We start from the raw sequence: 15,751 nt of genomic DNA on the forward strand, positions 1-15,751 counted from the left end.
GACCCTTAAGCACTGTGTACCCCCCATAGTAAAATTATACAAGGAGAAGAGCTCAGATTCCTTTTGAATTCTTTTCATAGGCCGCCAGCTATTGTTACTTCACAATTACCATTAGAAATAAAATGGACTTTCCGTAAGTACAGATATTGTACAATAACCACCCTCTTCACATTTAGAACGCTGCTTTGCCTTTTTACGCGTTCCTATGAGTAAGCTGGGGTCGAACAATCCAGTTGGCTTTCCACAGTTGCGTTTGGTGTCAGCTGATACATTTCTCATTAAGGATCTGCCGGATCCCCAGGAAGCGTGTTAATTACTAGAAGGAATTTCATGTTTATGAGTAAATCGACATCACCAGAAGTTCACAACGGTGAGCGAGGTTTAGAGAGGATTACCTCTCGGGATCTGCTTTGTCCATTAATGTCTTTATTAAATTGATTTTCTATATTGTGGTTATTATTAGCTTACCATATTGACCCATATGAACATAAACTTCTTATTTTTTTTATATATACCTACCAAATTCTGTTACGCATGCCACACAAAAATAATAGAGGATTAAATACCGTATTGGCTCGAATATAGGCCGCACTTTTTCCCCCCACTTTAAGTCTTTAAAGTGGGGGTGCGGCCTATATTCGGGGTCTAGCGCCCGACGCCCGGGACATGCAGTCCCGGGCGCCGGGCAGGCAGCGGGGTTAGGAAACAGATCCCCCGCAGCGGTGCAGGGGACCTGCATCCTACTCCCCGATACGCTCAGACAGCCTCCCCTGCCAGCACTTTCCACGGGGGGGGTGCCGGCACCGGAAGTTGTATCCGTGTATTGCGTAGATGTCCCCCGCCGGCCCCGCAAGACACCCGGGAGTCTGCTCTGGTAAATCGAGGGGGGCAGAGTGGCAGCATATCTCGGGGGGGGGGAGGACAGTGGCAGCATATCTCTGGGGGTGGGAGGAGGACAGTGGCAGTATATCTCGGGGGGGAGGACAGTGGCAGCATATCTCGGGGGGAGGACAGTGGCAGCATATCTCGGGGGGAGGACAGTGGCAGCATGTTTTTTTGGTGCTTTTTTAAAGAAAAAAACTTTTTCTTTAATAAAGCACCAAACTTTTAGGGTGCAGCCTATATACGGGGGCGGCCTATATCCAAGCCAATACGGTAATTCAATTTTTTTTTTATTATTTATATTTATATTTACAGAATAGGTGGTTAAGGTTTAAGTATTTACATTTACAGTATATATATATATATATATATATATATATTCATACATTATACATTTGTAGGCATGTAATTATCTGATGAGTGCATTAAAAAAAGTAAAAAAAATGTGGTTATTCCTTCCTAGCAGAGAATTTAAAATACACACGGTTTTGTTTCTAGCTCCATAAAATATATATATTGTAAAGCACTTTGCACATTCCTGAGACTTTTCTAAAATAAATATATTAGGTATATATTAGGTTAGCTGTATTCAACAGAAGATCCTTTAGTAGAGTTAATTTCACATGTGGATTTTTTTTTAATTAGTGGTTTTTCCTTTGGAATTTGAACGCGCCTTAAGTGCATTTAAATACTAATCATGCAGCCTCAAATAAGACTTCATTAAATACGGCCATGCTTGAATTATACCATGACGACTTTTCTATGGATTCTGACATTTTAATGTAGCAGCGCAATCTGTGTGTGACAGCTGTAAACATGTATATCACAATAATAACGGCCAAAGCAAGTAAAATGCAGTAAGGATCAAGAAAAAAAAGGAAAGAAGATCCTGACCCAATAGAGCTAGGATCTTCTACATACAAACTCTATGTATGGATTATTCTCAGTCTGGCCTAACGTCATGTATCCATCCAATGGGTGATGGAATCTCATCTTATCGCCCATTAGTCTTCTAGTGTTCCTGTTTCACTTACCTGTAGAATAGCCATTTATATATAAAAAAGTGACTCTGTGAATTTGCAAGCCTCAAACATCAGCCTACACAAAACACATGTGCTAGAAACTTTACATTTGGTGGACCAACGCTACAGAACATGTTTATGCTACAGTAACTGGTGTGACATTAACCACAGATTTCACTTTTGGAGATTAGGTAACCTTGTTGTTAAATTCAGGGCATCAAACGTCAATGTGGGTGTTGTAGTAGCGATTGTTTTTTTATAGGTGTTAGCCACATAGCTCTGGATAAAGTCAAAAACACCTCTTGTGCAGAACTCAAAGTATATTGCTTTAACGAACTACATAATCACACACATATACGGCCGCATGCCCCGAACACATGGCTCGCAATATATCTTTATGTGCCTTGCCGGTGCACCCATAACATTGCAGACATTAAAGCATACCAGTAACTCTTTTCCAAAACAAAATGTGCAATTTATTTAATGAGCTTGTTTTATATTTTCATTAGTGGGCAATTTCATTCTTGATGGAAATCAAAATGCTTTTCTCTTTTCTACGATATCTCTACGTTCAATGTTATGCAGCGTTCGTTAGCTGGGTTCTTGTTAATTTCTTTTGTTCAAGTATCGGGAGGTACGGAAATTTTCATGGGGGGAAAAAAAAATAACACTTTTTGACAAATGGTAAAAATGATGGTTTCACACAAAATACATTGATCATAAAAAGTAAATTACAATCATTTTAGTAAATGAGTTCTGTAAAATGTGGAGATGCCTTGGGGGCCTTTGAGGTTTCTGCTTCTCATTCGCTTATTTTAATGTTCTTAATCAGGGACCCCCAACAGGTAGCTCATGGCCAGACATGAGCTGCTTAACCCACTGTGCCCCCATTAATCAGACAAACCAGTTCACTACACTTCTGGAGGAGATTTAGAAGATGAAAATAATAAATAAAAAGTAAAAAAAAAAGTAAAAAAAAATTCTTCCATGGATTTGTTAATCCACTTATGGCTTTAGAATTTTACATCTCAAGTATTCCATCCAGCTGAATCTCCTACTCTCAAGCAGGTATCATTTCAGGAAACAATCCATATTATAATATTTTTTTTTACAAAATCCCATAGTTTAGCCCCGATAAAATCACTGTATCACGTAGGGCCCACCTAGCTAGTTTCTGCCACAGGAAGGGCTAAGCTGACCCTGCATGAAGCATAGTTAAATAGATGAGATGACTTCTTCTCACATGAACAATGCATTACACATTACCAGCTCAACTCTTCTTGTACAAGTAGAGGGTTGGGTTGGCCATACCTAGGAGCTCTTTGGGTCTGACCTGGAGTCTCTGAGAATAGCCTTGCTTCCCTGGGTCTCTGAGTGAGTTTCTCCGGACAGGGGAGCAGTATTTGAATCATGCCCACTACCCACCAACCTGCTCAAGGCTGTCTAGGTTTAGCCCCCGACACTTGACGTGACTAGCCCTGGCCCTTCACAAAGCCACTCTCCCAAATATGTGAGTTGGCCATTTATAATGAAGTCAGCGAGTAGAATTGTCCAACTCACCTGGATACCTCCGGTTTATTAAATAAAACCCCAAATCATTGTTCTGGAGGGTTTCTAAAAGAATCCATGGAGCACTTTTGATCTGATGCGTGAAAATCTATCATATGCATTTATGTTATTCTAGTTGTATGTAACTAATCCAGCGCCACAGAATTTGACCTAAGAGAGTAAACTGTGAAATCTATTCCATAAAACAAATGAACGTTGAAGGATTTTTCTTCTAAAGTGTGTTTTGTTTTGACAAGTCAAATTTTTTTTAAGCTGCTGTGATCTGACAGTGTATAAAGAAAAAGAAAGAGTTTTAATTGCGTAAACTGGAAAGGGGGCATACATTTCCATCTGTAAAGAATTAAATTGTACGCCCTATCCGAGACTAGTTTATATGAGTCAGTATACGTTGGAAGCAATGGGTACCATCATATAAGCGGTGAATAAGACCCAGATTGGAATGATTTTACTATGAAAGGAAATTGCACGGGTGTTCTACCCGCTGATCACTCCCTTTGGTTTCTTTCTAAATCATCTTGTATTTGAGCGCGGCTACCGGGTAGGGGGAGAGCTTTCCAAAGGAAGGAGTGGGATTGAACACAAGGAGGTAAAGATGATGATATGTTAATCAGGATGCTTTCATTGCTAAGAGAACTGTTTTTGTATCACGGAGACATAAAGGATGAAAGTATTCAATCATTAATCTAGATTAAAAAGGGTTTATGGACACTTTGTAAGTATGGGGGGGGGGCTGTCATAGCTGGCCAGGTAACGGCTGCGATTTATTTTTAGTAAGAGAACATTATGTAAGTTGCTATAAAACTATCAGTGAATTAAATTCACAAAAATTGGAGATGTCTCCAGGCGACGTAAACATTAGAATTCGGTTAGGAAATGTGCTAGAGGCTCATGGACTATTACATTACATTTTATTTATAGGGTATCTATAGATTCTGCAGCGCAGCATATACTGTACCTATATTGGTTATATACTAAAACTTTTAAAACTTCTGACCCATAGGGAGTACTAGTCTTTGGATTGTAACTATAGATAGCCAGCTTGTTTGACAACATTACATTGAAATAAAAGATAATAATATAAAGTAAAATAAAAATAAAGTAAAATGACGTTATTAACCCTATACTTTCAAGTATGCCTTTCTTTTAATTGCCACTACCAAGAATGAATGGATGAGACACATTTGTATGAGCAATAACTTGTTCAATAACTTTAGTGAAGTTAGAAGAAGGGGAATATTACATGTAATGTACAAGAAGGGCTTGGAATACAACAAAACAAGTCTCTTATAAATCAAATAAAAAATTCCATGTGGGCTAAGGAAGGGGGTTTATATAGGTGCAATAATAGGTAAAAAGCTAAATAAAAAGGATCCCACAACTTCATAAAACAAAATTCTCTAAATGGAAAAGTAACTGACGATAATGAAAATATACGCTTTTATATAACATTAGAGGTGTAAAATACAGAGAACTTGAAAACAACAGGGTTATTTGTGTGGGTTTTACAAGAACCGGCAAAATCATAATAATTATACCAGGTTCTCTATCTAACTAGGCATAACCCAGTTGGGTGAGAGATAAATGAGACCCCCCACTTATCGTAACACCAAGCAGAGTTTATAAGGGTACAAATTAGTTAATGTTTCCCCTAATGTCTTCACTTTTATAAAGCACAGATTCCAGCGTGGATAATTTATTTAAACATTTTCAATATTAGTGGCAGAAAAAGGAAATTTAGGTGGTTATTTTTGGGAGTGATTCATATTTTGATAGGCTGGTCTTGGTTGATGAAGGCAAAAGTGTTGCTGTCAAAATTAAAGTGTTATACCCATTGATGTTCAACATAAGCCGCTTTTCAAAGATTGTTTAAAAAAGGCATTATTTTTCCAGGAAAAAAATATAGGCTGTTTGAAATTGGGGAAAATATTAAATATATCAGAAACATCGGTACCCGTGTCATATGTATATTTAAAAAACTCTATACTTATTCTCCAAAAACTATATGAGTAGATGGCCGAGAAACTGCCTATTCGAGTATTATATTTTGGCATCTGGTTGAATCAGTTTATTTGGTTTTAAGTCCCAAAATGAGGTTTATTCTATATATTTTTAAACTCATTGACCTTACAAAATCCGTTCTGCTATCTAACACACAATAATACGCTTCCTATACGTATTCAGAGTGGTGTATTGGCCAACCCAGCAGTTCCAGGGGGTGGCAGCCCATCTGCGGAATAACCTGGGGCAGATCGGCCCTATCAGGCTTCCCGGGCACCATTGCCCCTGTTGGGAACACCCTTGTGACCGACCCATATACACGATGGAGCACTGTGCCTAGCTGGCACAGCCTTCACAGTGACCTTACTCCATGCCGCACATGCAGTGTACTGGGATTTGAGGTTATATACCGGTGCTCAGCGTAGTGGACTGTGGCCTCATAGGCAAGTGGTGGTGGGGTGGCTGTGGAACTGCCCTGGGTCAGGACTAGGCCAGCAACGAGCCAAGATATGTCTCTGATGGTGACATATATTATCAAAGCTGAACAAAGAGCAGAGGTTATGCTACAATGAAGATCACTGGACAGTTTTCCCAGATACAAAGTAGCATCGATAACAGAGAACTTTATATGGGGACTTCACTGCTCCATTCAGCTGCAGCACCACCGTGTGATTGAGGTCTTTTCGGATTGTTACTAACACTCTGTACACAATGGAATAACAGTAACGCAATTGTGTACAGTATTCATTGCTTCTAGCTATGATTGTCAAAGGCCATCGTCGCATGCTTATTCCCATGGCTTTCACCATGAATTAAGCCCTAGTTAGACGCTCTGTGTGAACCAGTTTAACCCGCTCATCTAGAGAATATCCGTACATCTCCATATCTATATCCCCAAACTCTGCAAGATACAGGTTAAGGTATAAAGTATATACCAACAAGCATTCATGTCCATGACTACATGTAACCATGCCTTCCAACTGTCCTACTTTGTGCGGGACAGTCCTGATTTTGCCACTCTATCCTGCCGTCCAGCTTTTCAGGACAAAGGTAGAGCTTGGCGAGACAGCGGGATTCAAGATCGTAATCCTGTGGTCTTGATTCCGTTCTCCGGTTGGACCAGTTGGTTTTTGTGTTGTTTTTAAACTTTTTCTATGTTTATTACCAGTGAAGCAATAATCATCCCTAGTGCGCCGTACAATAAATTTAGGCTATTAGCCGCGTCTGACATTGGGTTGCCATCTGTATAACAGCGTTGTCTCGTTTTCATAGAGAAGAAGGTTGTGAAAGATGTTTTGAAGGCATGGTTACATGTAGTCATGGACATGAATGCTTGTTGGTATATACTTTATACCTTAACCTGTATCTTGCAGAGTTTGGGGATAGTGAAATCAGAATGAATCCAGTTATAAATACTACCCATCTTCTATCCAGGCATATAGGGAAAGGGTTTGAGTTATTAGATTGCTATAACAACAGCCCAACGCACTTGCTGTTAGTTGTTATAGCAATCTAATAACTCAAACCCTTTCCCTATATGCCTGGATAGAAGATGGGTAGTATTTATAACTGGATTCATTCTGATTTCTTTTGGTTAACATAATTCTTTGAAATATAGCAATTTCTATGAACAAAATATGGGTCCCCTTATTATATGTCAATTGGAAAGATTATTACCCTGATGAATAAAGTTGTGGACAACATGAGGCTTCTGTTTAGGCCAATTTACTTTTTAATTTAGTACCTACACCAAAAAAATAATTTTTCCATCAAAAACAACGGTTAAAGCCTTTTTTTTCTCTTCTGCTTTCAGATTTCTGATGAAATAGGGAATGAAAAACTTTGCCTAGAAAACCACCAGATGGGAAGTGGGAACTGGCTTAAGTTTATCCGGATGGCCTGCTCATGTGACGATCAAAACCTCGCCGTCTGTCATCTAAATGATCAGGTAACATGGAACCTTCTACTACACTGACATATATTTTATATAGACGGTGCTCAGACTCTTTAAATGTCTTCCCTCAATCAATCAGGTGACTTCTGGCCAATATATCTGCCTGTATCTGTAGCAAGAAAATTTGCCGTCCCTGCTAAAAAAATGACATAGAAATCACCAGGGACCCCTAATGTTATTGTGTGTGTCTACCTTGAGTCTTTGGAACTGTGGTGCCTTTCCCGCTTGAAGTGGAACGTACCTTTTTCGGCTAAGGCCACAATACGCTCCATGCTAGCCTTTTTAAAGGCAAAAAAAAGATTTTTGATCTCTGCTGACCAAAGCTCGATTCACACAACTCAATCACTTTGATTAAACCCCAAGTGTTCATTCAAAGGCATACTGATCCAATCACGCACACAATTACCAACCGCCACCGTTGATTGGCAAGTACCCTCTGGTCATGTATAATATAAACACAGTCTTTCTCCTTGGGAAAAAAAAAAAAAGCCCCCGCGATACTGACGCTTGATTGATTATTACTGGTATTTTTATATATATACTGTATGTTTGCATCTCGCCATAAAGAGAGACTTGGAAGTTTAGATCTGAAATATCGTTCTTACCGGCGACGAGCATTTTTCTGGTTAATAAGACATGGATAACTACGTAAGTGGTCCGATATTGTATACTTGACCCGATTAACCCTTTCACTAGACTGGATCACGAACCACAAACAGTGGAAGGTATAGGAGGGAGATGGAGTCTTCTTATGCGTAAAGCTGGTTTGGCTCAGTCTTGGCTTGTTCATAGCGTGTCTTGTGTCCCATGGCACCGACCAACTCACCCACCACTAGGCGAGGGTCTGGAAGACTTTTTTTCACCAAAATACATTACAAAAGCATCATAATTATTTCATTATCCCGTATCAGGTTTATATCAAGAGTCGTTCCTTTTTTCTCCTATTATTTTTTCATGTAGAACTGGGAAGCCCCCTTCTTGTTTTTTTGTCTACCCCCCTACACATTAACCTCCCAAGTCTCCACACAAGCATAGCTATCCATTATTTTCATACTTTGCATGATAATACAAAAACTATACTTAAGTATTAAAAAAAGTGATTTGAATTAATAAACCTTTAACCTGTAATTTATCTAATCCGCGGCGTTATTGTAAAGCACAATTAGTTTTAAACGGGAAAAAAAATAAGCATTCTTGAAAAATATTTATAGAACGTTACAGAATTTAATAGAATTTCATTTTATTCTTGCGTTTTGACATGGCTTTTTTTTTTAATATACTCTCGCCACAAGCATCTCGGAGCGTGATCGCTCACCTCTGGAGGAAAGAAAAACAAGAGAGCTTTAGGAATATTTAGTCCTCCTCTGTATAAACAAGGAGGACGCTACCGATGGATTTGATGTGGTAAGAATCATCTGGCCCAAAGACCCCTGCCCTAATTGCAAAACTGAAACGCCATTGACCACAATCATAGATTCTGGTCTCTGACGATGAAAAAAAAAGAGCCTCAATGGAGATTGATTGAGTTTTTTCCCCCTGGTAAGAACAGAAGACAGTTGTAGTTGAAAGTTGACAGTGATGGATAGATAGTCTGTGCCTACACTGTAGAATAAGTTTGCCTTTGTCTGGAAAACAGCAGTGGAGGTTCCTATTAACAAAATAGAGGGTTCAGATGTAATATATGCGTTTTGCATAAAATAACTAACTTGATATTTAAGAAAACATACCTCTTGTTTTTAATAGAGGATTACATAATAACCATCCCTGTGCCAACTGAAAAGAGTGTCTTAAAGAATGGCTAATTTTCCTTGGCCAGACAGAAACCATCGACACAGTGCGTCGGAATGAACTGTGTAATACGGGACGATTATGGAAAAAAAACATACTTTCTAAATATGAACTCTACTATGTTTTTGTTTAACCAGAATTTTTATTCTGTTGTCAGAAGATAAGAGGGAAAAGAAGTATCCAGGTTGAATAGATTCATTAAGAACGCATAAGGATTAAAAACATTTTATTAGCATATTGATCAGTTGGAGGGGGGCTTATTCTTGTCAATAAAGATGGGTTTTTAACCAGACCCACTGGGAGATAGGCTTGTATCCCGATGGATTCAGCAGAGTAGACCATTTAAATACCCTAGTGATAAGGGGAGCCAGAAGACATGACATACCTGGGGGGCTGATGCCGGATGTCGAGGGACACCTAACCTTAGCTGCCACTTTTGCGGCACATCCAGTGGTTTCATTTGCAGCCGATACGCACAGCCGCGCATGTGTCATTTTGCGGCTACTGGCCATAAAGCACTAGGTCCTCTTTTCTTCCCCAGTTTCCCCCTTCGTGACTCTGATCAGGACGAAGTATTCTATTACTCACTAGCCACTGTGGAAAATATGATTCCATCCGAAGAAGCATAGCATAAAGGCTGCAAAATTATCCAAAAAATCCAAAAATAAACCACAAATCAAAAATGAATTGTAGAAGACATTTTTCATACGAGAACATTCCAAAGAGACAATATCCCTGTAACGTTTTTGCCCCCCCCATTAGGGTTTACCTATCTATTCATAAACCAAGCACCCAGAACCTAGAGATTTTTGAATGGAACAAACATATAACTAAGAAATAAAAATAGCAAAGTGGGATTACGGACAAGATTTATTAGGAGGATTAATATATATCTGGCTATATAAGAAAAAAGAAAGTCTGTTGTCCACTGGTCTACCTGTATAGCGATCAGTTTGGGCAAAGCTTGACTCAAGGTTATGCTGATGCTTTCATAGATTTCTGAGTATAAAAGGCAGCCCTTTACATACTGAAACCACTGTGTTTAATTTTAACAAAAAGCCATTACTTACTGGGAATCCTGAATGGATATCTAAGAATCCCAGTGGACGCTACAGTCTTTTTTTGAAATGATCTTTCTTTCACCAAACCACCCCCCAGCTTTAGGTATGACACCATAATAAAGAAGCAGCCACGGAAACTTTCATTCTGTCCCCAGATGTCCTAAAAATTCAAGAAAAGTTTATAAGCTTCTGATTGGAAAAACAATATTTTGTTGGTAGAGGACAGTATTTCCTATTTAAGTGGATAATATACACGTTCGTCCATACCAAAAACAAATGAAATAAATAAAATAAAATTAAATATTTTATTTATTTATTATAAAAGAAGAAAAAACACAAATAATGATGGCAAATAAAGATGTATTGTAAGCAATGCTTATCCCACGGAATTCTATGTCTGCTATTTTCTTTCATTAAATCGTAATACATTTCTAATTTGCGTTATATAATAGAGTGATAAAATAAATTATAGTAGCCTTTTGTTTTACGCAAGTTTTAGTCGCTTCCACCTTTCATTCACTCTCCACCAAAGCTGCCAAATGATAACTACAGGGCTGTAATCACATATGTCTAATCACTTCCAGCGCCTAAGCCTCACAATCAGAATAAAATACTTACCTAAGAATAGCAAGCGATTAAAAAGCCACACCGTGCGACAGATATTCCATTGAGCGGCTCAGGAAGCTTTCGCCACATTCAGACTTTGTCTTCCAGCCATGGAACCTCTTAGGTCATCCCAGATGGTAAAAATAAAAAGGTCTTGTGTGCTTAATTGAAGAGCAGACAATAGTGATTGATAACCGGGAGTTTCAACACTTAAAAAGGAACCATCCATAGGAAGAACGTCAAGGTCGGGCTTTGCAGTTTAGTCTTCAGACGGCTGATTATGACAATCTGCAGTCCGATATGAATAGGGATAATGTAAATTGCATTATTTCAAATTATCACCCTGGTGGTAAAAATGTTTCTTTTATTCTATTCTCAAGCTTGAAAGGTCATCCACACTCAATTACGGACTATTCAAAGGGGGGGGCGTTCAGTTACAATATTATGCTAAGGTTCTAGTTACGATTTGGGCAATAGACGCACTTTCTCTCTGCCCTTTTAACAATGGAAGCAGATGCGGTATATTAGCAGAGACAGTCCACTGTTTATCTATGTACTTTTCAAAATGACTATTAAAATAAACATTAAGAAGCCGATGCTTGACTCACACATAAACTATGTTCCTGTATGGGCTACAATGTAAAGAGGTGAGAAGTAAAATAGTTTAATTTACTCTAAGTGCGTTTTTCCAGTACTTGTTTAGAAATGTTACCTTTTAAGATTCACTATAAGAAAGTAAAAAAAATATATATAAAAAAAATAATAAATATAAATAAATAAAAATAATAATAAATAAATAATAATAAAAAAAAAAATATATATATATATATATATATATAATGGTTAATCAATGCCCCTCCAGGCATGATCAGGATCTGTGGCTGCCCAAACAAGCTTGTTTGCTGAACAAGTTACCAGTGGGTTTGTGGCGACGACTACGCTGAGCAAGTGCGTGTGAATTCATAACTCAACCAATGTACCAACCCACTGTGGTTAATACATATTAAGAGGTGTTAGTCTAGTATAAAAAGGAAACGCATATTCCAGCTACACAGAGTCTTTTTTTTTACTATACTGTGTGTGAAGGAAATAAAAAGAAGTGTTATTTACTTAAAAGGGTTTGCGGGTAGAAGAGTAAGATAGCGTTTCTCGATATTTTGTTCCCACAGAGCACCCTGGTATCTATGTTTTACAAACCATGTACTCCATTTGTAATATTTTTCTTTAATGAGTACCCCCATTCCTATAAATCAAAAATACATTTTTGGAAATTAAAGGGTACCTAAGAATTTTGCAGGGACGGAAACTGCCCCAAGTATGATGATACAGATATCATATTGATTAGGGGTATGATGTATTCCATCCAAGTTGTCTCATGCAAATTTTAATTCTAACTAATAATGGATCATTCAAATTGTAATTTTTTTTTTTTTTAAAGTTTATTTTTTGAGGGGTAATTTTTACAATTTAATAAGGTAGTTACATGCGTTAAGGTTTTGTAAAGCTTCTGCTTACTTGGTGCAGGTACTTTGCAGCATCGTATATGTCCCTTACTACATGAGTGAGGCTAGTTTTCAAACAAGTTGTGTACACCACACTATAACCACATGTAATTATCACCAACATATTTAATGTCTTTGGTTTTCAACATGAATTTGTCATTTTTCACCCACTCACTTGAAAGTAACACTTTTCTAACTATGTGCAGAATTGGAAACATCATACCTAGTCTGAATAAATATTTCCCGGAAATAATTCTTTAAACATTGTCCCCTATATTGATAATATTTTGACGGGAACACTTATTTCTCATGTGGCACAAATGCAAGCACTGATAGGCTATTGCCATATACACAGGAAAAGCTTCTTAAAGGTTGGGTGCTATTTGGAAAGAAGATCTATCTAGAATATCTAGCTAGATAAAGAAGTACGTATGAAAACACATTAATTACTTGATATTAAATAACTTAGACAGTAAATTATGTTGTGTATCGAGCTGAAACATTTATTGTATTTAATTTAATGTTTTTTATTAGTAGAATTTAACACTTTTTTATATGTAAAGGTTGACAACAACTGGAGGCAATTTATAACATTTACAATATTATGTTGTACATATGTCCAATCTTGGGCACACCAAACATCTTATCAAATAAATACTTGCAGAATCTGATGGAATAATAATAATAATAATAATAATAATACACATATCATTTAGTAGAAGAAAACTAATTGCTATAGTATATAAATGTATTACACAAAGAAGGGCAATCCAGAGTGAAAGTATAATTTCTTCTTTAACTATATGATGTTGCAAAACAAATTGGAGCAGAGTTGGTAGAGGATAACCTTTACTTATAGTTCAATAACATAACTGCTCCTACAGAATAGTAATGGGTTATAGACACATGCAAGATGAAAACTAAGAACCCGATCAAGAAATATACAGTGAGCCTTACCCTCTCATCGTCATATATATGATTTATTCTTTGTCTTCTGATCTGGCTTCTTCTGATATGTAATCCAACCTCCGAAGCTCCTCAATTCATACGTGTCCCACAGGATAACTCTTTACATTTCTTTATGTCCACGTTGCGGATGTCACTGTCGTCTTCTGCTCCAACTACTTGCTATTGAAGTTGTATTTTGAGGAACATCTTTGGAGTACTGTCAATGTTCTGTTCTATTGGTAGATTAGAAAAGGTTGTTCCATCATCGCTACATATAAATGTGGTTCTTTCACATCTATGGTTTGGAACCTCACAGTGAAACAGAACTGGCTTATACTTTTGTTTCCAGGTTTAAACATATGATCATTTGATTTTATATTGTGGCTTTGCAACTTTCCATGTAACTAGCAAAAATGGAAATATTCAAAATTGGGTCAGATACGGCCCTAATCTCTGATAATTGTTGCCATAATGGCAAATGGTAGAGGCCTGGACCTTGCCTGTAGGATGGCTGGTTATGGCCATCTTTAGTTTGGTGCGAAATTTGACTGTACTCGATATTCAAGTGGCCAAATGCTTGTAGCGCTCTTCCCCAAAATTGCGCACAATATTTTTGTTTTGTTTTTGTTTTGTTGTGATTAACATGACAGACCATGGCTGAGAGGGGGGCCTGGACTCTACATTGATACTAGGCCTGAAAATGTCTGACCCTGGTTGCATCCTCGGTTAGGTATCAGCACAGTAAAGTTTAGATGAGTACTCAACATAAAGTTTTTGTATTGGGAGGTAGAAAATCTAAATGCGAATAAAGCCCAGATATATTTATATGTTTGCTACACCATTGGGTCCAAGTTACCCTGGGGTATAGGGCAAAAGTTCCTAATAATTCTAAGCGTTTACAGTATATGCAAGTGATATGAAGTGTTTGTTTTAGCCGAATACAGTGCTCAATGTCAATAGTAGATAGATAAATAGATAGATAAATAGATATTCTATCAACAGTATAGAGGAGAGAGGATAGAAGAACTTGGAAGAGGTTAATTGAAAGTCAGCAGAACTTACATCATGTAAAAGTAAACAAAAACCAACGGAAAGTAAGAGTATCAAGATCACAATCGTGTCTACGAAGGTCGTGGTAAAGTAAGTTCTCTAGAAGTCTTTTTTTTTTTTTTGGCCGCGTAGTCAATACAAATAAATTATCCTTATATTGCTAGGAAACACAATGCAGTTAATTGTTTCACAGAATACACGCTTTCTCCACCAGTCAAGAAAAAATATAGTCTCGTAAGTAATTAAACAAAGAAAGCACATTGGGAGCAACTTCCTCCTCTTCCCTTCTCTGTTCAGATCTGGGCAGGAGAGATCGGGCCAATCTTTGCCCAGATGTCTGGACGTTCTGAACATTGACGGGCAGGAAGCTAGCCTTTGTTCAAAACAATTGGATTTGTCAGAAGTATAACGTGTTATAAAAACACTGTTTCAACCATGGTGTGAATTCTCAAAGAGTTGTTTATTGAAAAAAAAAGGTGTAATCTCTATTTTTATTTTTTAACATAACAGGATTATAAAAAAACTGTGTTTTTATCATTAATATTTATGGCTATCATTATTGTTGTTGCTAAATTTTAATGCGTATGATAGTTCCCTATTAATTATCAGCACAATTCACCCTATATCTATGCACTACCCCGTCATACACACACATGTGGTTTACATGAGATCTGTTCAGCCAAACAGAGTGCCTTCTTGCTTCTGCAATCTGGTGCGCGTTCCCGCGATGTCTAATGAGACCCTCCACCCCATACGCATGCACAGATATCGATCCCTTCGGTTTCAATGTGACTGCCTTCCTACCTAAAGAGCTCCCAAATTTACACTATGAATGGAGCAGGTGGTACAATGCTACTCTGGAGCTGCAGCTTCTCCTAAAGCTAGGGGTTGTTTTTTTATTCTAAAGGCAACTGTGAATTGGACAGACTAACCACAGGAATATTTGCTCCAGATGGCCCAAAAACATATTATATATATATATATATATATATACATACCTTTGGTTCTATCTCTTCTTAATTGCTGGTGGGTTTGTAGAAGACTTTTGTCTAATTGGTGGCTCAGAGCCCTGATGAGGTCCTAAAAAGTTACTTGTGTGGCCCACAACTTTTCGGAAGCCTTTCATAAGTCCTACCCCATGACCTCTTTGATTTCATAGTGTCTGCAACTCCAATTTATCTCTCACAGTGGTTTATGACCATTAAAAAAAAGTAGAATAGAGGATATGTTATGAATACCTTAAATGTAGGAATTAAAAAGTCTGCACAGTTTTATTAATATTAAACAAAAACAACCAGAAATGTTGTAAGAATTGTTTTAGCTACATCAACGTATATTTGAGTCTGAGCATCATAAAATATATGCCTCCAT

The 15,751-nt window shown here is 37.6% G+C and overlaps 1 protein-coding gene across 2 annotated transcripts in view; it reads left to right on the plus strand.

The window, feature by feature from the left end:
* Positions 1-15,751, plus strand: part of LOC149278354 (histone-lysine N-methyltransferase PRDM16-like) — a 173,192-nt gene that overhangs the window by 121,633 nt on the left and 35,808 nt on the right. For both annotated transcript variants that reach the window (XM_089502085.1, XM_089502086.1), the window contains exon 3: positions 7,285-7,419. In XM_089502085.1, coding sequence (XP_089358211.1) covers positions 7,285-7,419 — 135 coding nt within the window. The remainder of the gene's footprint in view (positions 1-7,284; positions 7,420-15,751) is intronic.

Source organism: Sceloporus occidentalis, unplaced genomic scaffold, assembly GCF_023333645.1.
Source record: "Sceloporus occidentalis isolate IW3139 unplaced genomic scaffold, rSceOcc1.0.p SCAF_193, whole genome shotgun sequence".
NCBI classification, from domain to species: Eukaryota; Metazoa; Chordata; class Lepidosauria; order Squamata; family Phrynosomatidae; genus Sceloporus; species Sceloporus occidentalis.